Source organism: Mustela nigripes, chromosome 3 (genome assembly GCF_022355385.1).
Source record: "Mustela nigripes isolate SB6536 chromosome 3, MUSNIG.SB6536, whole genome shotgun sequence".
In the NCBI taxonomy this organism is placed as follows: Eukaryota; Metazoa; Chordata; class Mammalia; order Carnivora; family Mustelidae; genus Mustela; species Mustela nigripes.
Window position 1 is genome coordinate 104,322,849 of NC_081559.1, and position 4,904 is coordinate 104,327,752.

General features: G+C 44.6%; 1 protein-coding gene across 1 annotated transcript in view; it reads right to left on the bottom strand.

The window, feature by feature from the left end:
* The window catches only part of NIFK (nucleolar protein interacting with the FHA domain of MKI67), an 11,724-nt gene extending 8,121 nt beyond the window's left edge, over positions 1-3,603 (bottom strand). Inside the window, exons 1-2 of the mRNA XM_059392832.1 lie at positions 3,424-3,603; positions 2,167-2,304 (exon numbers count right to left, since the gene is read on the bottom strand). Of these exons, the coding sequence (XP_059248815.1) occupies positions 2,167-2,304; positions 3,424-3,528 (243 nt within the window). The 5' untranslated portion in view covers positions 3,529-3,603. The remainder of the gene's footprint in view (positions 1-2,166; positions 2,305-3,423) is intronic.
* Positions 3,604-4,904: the final 1,301 nt, after the last annotated feature.

A 4,904-nucleotide genomic window follows, 5' to 3' on the forward strand; every position in this document is an offset into this window, starting at 1 on the left:
GCCGCTGCCTTCGGCTCAGGTCATGATCTCAGGGTCCTGGGATCGAGTCCCACATCGGGCTCTCTGCTCAGCATGGAGCCTGCTTCCATCTCTCTCTCTCTGCCTGCCTCTCTGTCTACTTGTGATCTCTGTCTGTCAAATAAACAAATAAAATCTTTAAAAAAAAAAAACAAAACAAAAAAAAACTTATTTCTTGGGGCGCCTGGGTGGCTCAGTGGGTTAAGCCGCTGCCTTCGGCTCAGGTCATGATCTCAGGGTCCTGGGATCGAGTCCCGCATCGGGCTCTCTGCTCAGCAGGGAGCCTGCTCCCCCCCCTCTCTCTGCCTGCCTCTATGCCTACTTGTGATCTCTCTCTGTCAAATAAATAAATAAAATCTTTAAAAAAAAAAAAACAAAACAAAAAAAAACTTATTTCTTATAGTGGGTCCAAAGTCCAGAGAATTTTATTCATTTATTTTTTAAAAAGACTTCATTTGAGAGAGACATAGCAGGAGCACAGGGGAAAGGGAAAAGCAGGCTTCCTGCTGAGCAAGGAGCCAGGCATGGGGCTTGATCCCATGATCCTGGGATCATGACCTGAGCCAAAGGCAGATGCTTAACCAACTGAGCCATCCAGGCACCCCCAGAATTTACTATTCCAGAAGAGTATGCCTATACCTGCACAAAGAATGTTCCTAGTAGATTCACCGATAACACAGAAAAATTGTAAACAAACAACTTCCCCCCAAACAAAACTAAAACCCTAATAATCAATAAGAAGATGGATAAGCTTTAATAAATCAAGCAAAGGAACACAGCGACGACAATAAATGTTTCATGGATAAAATTCTAAATAGATTGTTAATGAAAAAATTCAGTAAAAGAATGATAAAATATTGATTTAAATACATAACATATATTCATTCATACACGAACACATCGTAAAAATTTAAAAGCACAGAGTAATGAAGAGCACTGGATTCACGAATACTAAGTCCCTGGACATGGGCAGAAAATGAAGAGTATTAGGATGGGTACAAAAGGGACCTCAAGTCTACCTATAATTTATTTCTTAAAGAACAAATATCTGAAACAAGTGTGAGATCAAGTTGATATGTGATAAAAGTGAATGGCGGATTACCAAACAAACACTAAATGCTCTATCAGACTTTAGGATGTTTAAAATATCTCACCCACATAATACGCAACCATTATAAATAGGGAAATGGAAAAATAAGGGAAGGAATACAGACAAAATGTTACTTTGGTTAGGATGGAAGAGATACTAGGGCATTTTAAATCTAAAATTTTCTTTAATGCTAACATGTTGCTTTGACAACATTAATATCTGTGATTTTATGATAACTAGCGTATGATGGATGCATACCCTATCTCCTCACATACCAAATCAAATATAAAATTCAACTATGATAAAATGTGGGAAAACTGAATCAAGAAAAAACAGATTCCAACAGTGAGAGGTCTATGGTCACAACCAAAACTGGATGCATGCAGGGAAGAAAATAAAGAGGCCATTCTTCTACTTCGGAAACCAACCATACAAATGTTTTCTTCATTAGGAGGTAGGTTCAGTATAATAGTAACATTTATAAAGGGTTTACTTTTATCAGGTATTGTTCTAAGAACTCTGCGTTTTTTTACCTTGTTTAATCTTTAATTATGGTCTCCTACGAGGTGGATAGTATTTTATTCATATTTTACAGACTAGAAAACTGAAACATAGAGAAATTACATAGTTTGTCTAAGGTCACATAACTAGTGACCTGTACAGCCAGGGCTCAAAGCTACATGGTCTTGCTTCAATAGCCTTGTTCTTAACTACGCACTATACAAACCTTTGCTATTATAGAGATGCATGTGCCAGAGGCTAATACAAGATGTTCGTAATGGCTTCTCAAACAGAAGTTCATGTATTCCTGGCTTAGTAGCCACAGAATAAGTATGACTCATTTACCAGGATTATCAATTTAATTTGAAGATTTGGGGCAATTTTAATAGTAAAACAAACATATACAGTAACACTGATTTTGCTCTTTTCAGTTTCAGGTTTGAAATCTTACCCACCCCCTTTTCTGAAATGAACTGTGACAAACAATATATGATCACTCTATAAACTGTCAAATCTCATATACTTTTAAGAAGCAAAACAATCTAATTTAATCTCACCCGTTTACTTCTGGACAGTCTGAATTTTGTAACAGTGCCAAACTGGGAGAAATATGCCCGGATCTGGGTTTCGTAGAGTGCTGGAGGTAAGTGGCCCACGTAGATTACTCCAGGAGTCAGTTTTTCTTTCTCCTGTCGCTGAAGACATATAGACCAGGTACATGCGAATGTTAATTAAAAAAAAAAAAAAAATCACATTGCAACACAACCTGCAAAAACCCTCTCTCAGTCCAAGACAAAAGATCAAAAACCTTCCCTGTTTTTTCACTTACAGAATAGTAACTGAAAAATTAGGTGTCTACCTTTTCAGGAGGACAATGGTCAAGGGGTGGATTGTCTTAGCCTGTACTGCAGCACCTGGAACCCTGGAAATGCTCAATCAACTACATGATGAACCAACGGATAGGCAAGTAAATCTTTTAACACATCATTTCCAATCTTCTGGTCAAACTCCACATAAACGTACCCTTCAACTTTGCCTGCACATCACAGTGGGTCACAACCACCTAACCGAACAATTTCGAGACAATTTCAGTGTCCACCAACCTGTCAGCACCTCAGTCATCACGCTCTCGCCTTCCATAACAAGCACTTTTAACTTTTCCAAACATGTGGTATTTTTTTTTTAAAGATTTTATTTATTTACTTGACAGAGAGAGATCACAAGTAGGCAGAGAGGCAGGCAGAGAGAGAGAGAAGGAAGCAGGCTCCCTGCTGAGCAGAGAGCCTGACGTGGGGCTCCATCCCAGGACCCTGAGACCATGACCTGAGCCGAAGGCAGAGGCTTGAACCCACTGAGCCACCTAGATGCCCCTAACATGTGTTTTTGCTTTAAAAAAAAAAAAAAAAAAAAACAAGGCGAATAAAACCTGATGCCAGAGGCCCTAGTCAGTAAATGGAACTCTGCAAAGTTTGTCTTTTAAGACCCCCCCAAATCACTAACCAGGCAAACAACCGTCCCAAATTCGGGTGCAAAGCAGAGCAGTGGCATCTCTAACCGGAGGATTTGCGGTATCAGAGTCCATTCCCTACAGCTGGCCCTCCTCTTGCATTATCCCAATTACGTCCCCCGTATTTCCACAGGAGGACCCTAAGGCCTACACGGCTAAATCCCATCTCCCTATCAGCATAGCCCTCTCGGTCTCAGAGATCTTGGCCTGCAAGCTCATGAGGTCTGCGGCCCACCCTGGGAGTCGCCGGAGGTAGCGGACCTGTCTGTCCCCTCCTCTCTCAGTCCGACCCGCGGTGGCTGCTAACCTGGGTTGCGCGCCGACGAGCCTGCGCCACCTCCTTCTGAAACTTGGCCTCTTCCTGCGGGTTTAGCGACAGGAACGGCTTGGCCGGGCCAGCAAACACCGCCATGGCGACGGGTTCCAGGCCAAAGAGCCCCACGCGGCGCCACCGGAAGCACCAAGCGCTCAGCTCACCAAAGCGGATGTGGGGGAGGAGACATGCTTGCTGACGCGCGGAGGCGGGACATAGGGCGCCGGGGGCGGGGCGGAGCTCGGGAGGGGTCAGCGAGAGCTCGGGCGCCCCCTGCTGGCTGGTCGCCCCTTGGCCTTGCTCTCCTTTCCACCACCTGTTTAAACTGGCGAATGATAACTTGCTCATGCCTACACTGCGGCCAGCCACTTTCAAGGAGAGGTTTAAAAATAAAGACCCAGGGGCGCCTAGGTGGCTCAGTAGGTTAAGGCCTCTGCCTTCGGCTCAGGTCATCATCCCAGGGTCCTGGGATCAAGCCCCACATTGGGCTCTCTGCTTGGTGGGGAGCCTGCTTCCCTCTCTCTTTCTCTGCCTGCCTCTCTGCCTACTTGTGATCTCTGTCAAATAAATAAATAAATAATCTCTAAAAATAAATAAATAAAAATAAAGACCCAAACAACGTGCGTGCCCTTGAGGTTTTGCCAATCATTCTTTTGTAAAAAACATTTTATTATTAACTTACAATCTATTATTTGTTCAGGGGTGCAGGTCTGTGATTCATCAATCTTACACAACATGCAACACTCTCCACAATACATATCCTCCCCAATGTCCATCACCCAGCCACCCTATCCCCCTTTGCCAATCACTCTTTAATTCTTTTTTATTTTCTTTCTTTCACACACTCATTTTTTGAGCTTCTTACTGTGTCCTCGTGTCGCAGCCCTTAGGGAACTTAGGATTGGGGGTGGAGGTGGAAAATAATGTTTGGGGTGGGCTTGGTGCAATGGGAGACATAAGACCCCATGGGATAAAGGCACACTGGGTGACCAAGGAGGCCCCTCAGAGTGGGTGGCATTTGAGTTGAAACCTGAAGGTTGTAAGGAGCCACGTGTGAAGACCTGGAAGCTTCCCATGCAGGTGGGGGTACCCTGGGTGCACTGCCCCTAGAGCTGGAAAGAAAGAACCAGCCAGTGTGGTTGGAGCTCAGCCATGAGGGGTGAGGGGCGAGGGCCAGGCTGGAACTTCAGGTCTCTGCCTGTCAAGGTTTAAAGTTTGGGTTTTACTGTAAACACAAGGTGATGTGAGAGGGTTTGTGTGTGGTTCTGAGAGAAAGAGAGAGAAAGCATGCACCCATGCAGGGGGAGGAGCAGAGGGAGAGGGAGAGGGAGTAGCAGACTCCCTGCTGGGCGGGGAGCCCAATGTGGGACTTGATCCCAGGACCCTGGCATCATGACCTGAGCTGAAGACAGACGCTTAATCCACTGAGCCACCCCGGCACCCCCGATGTGAGGGTTTTAAGCAAAGTTGTAGCT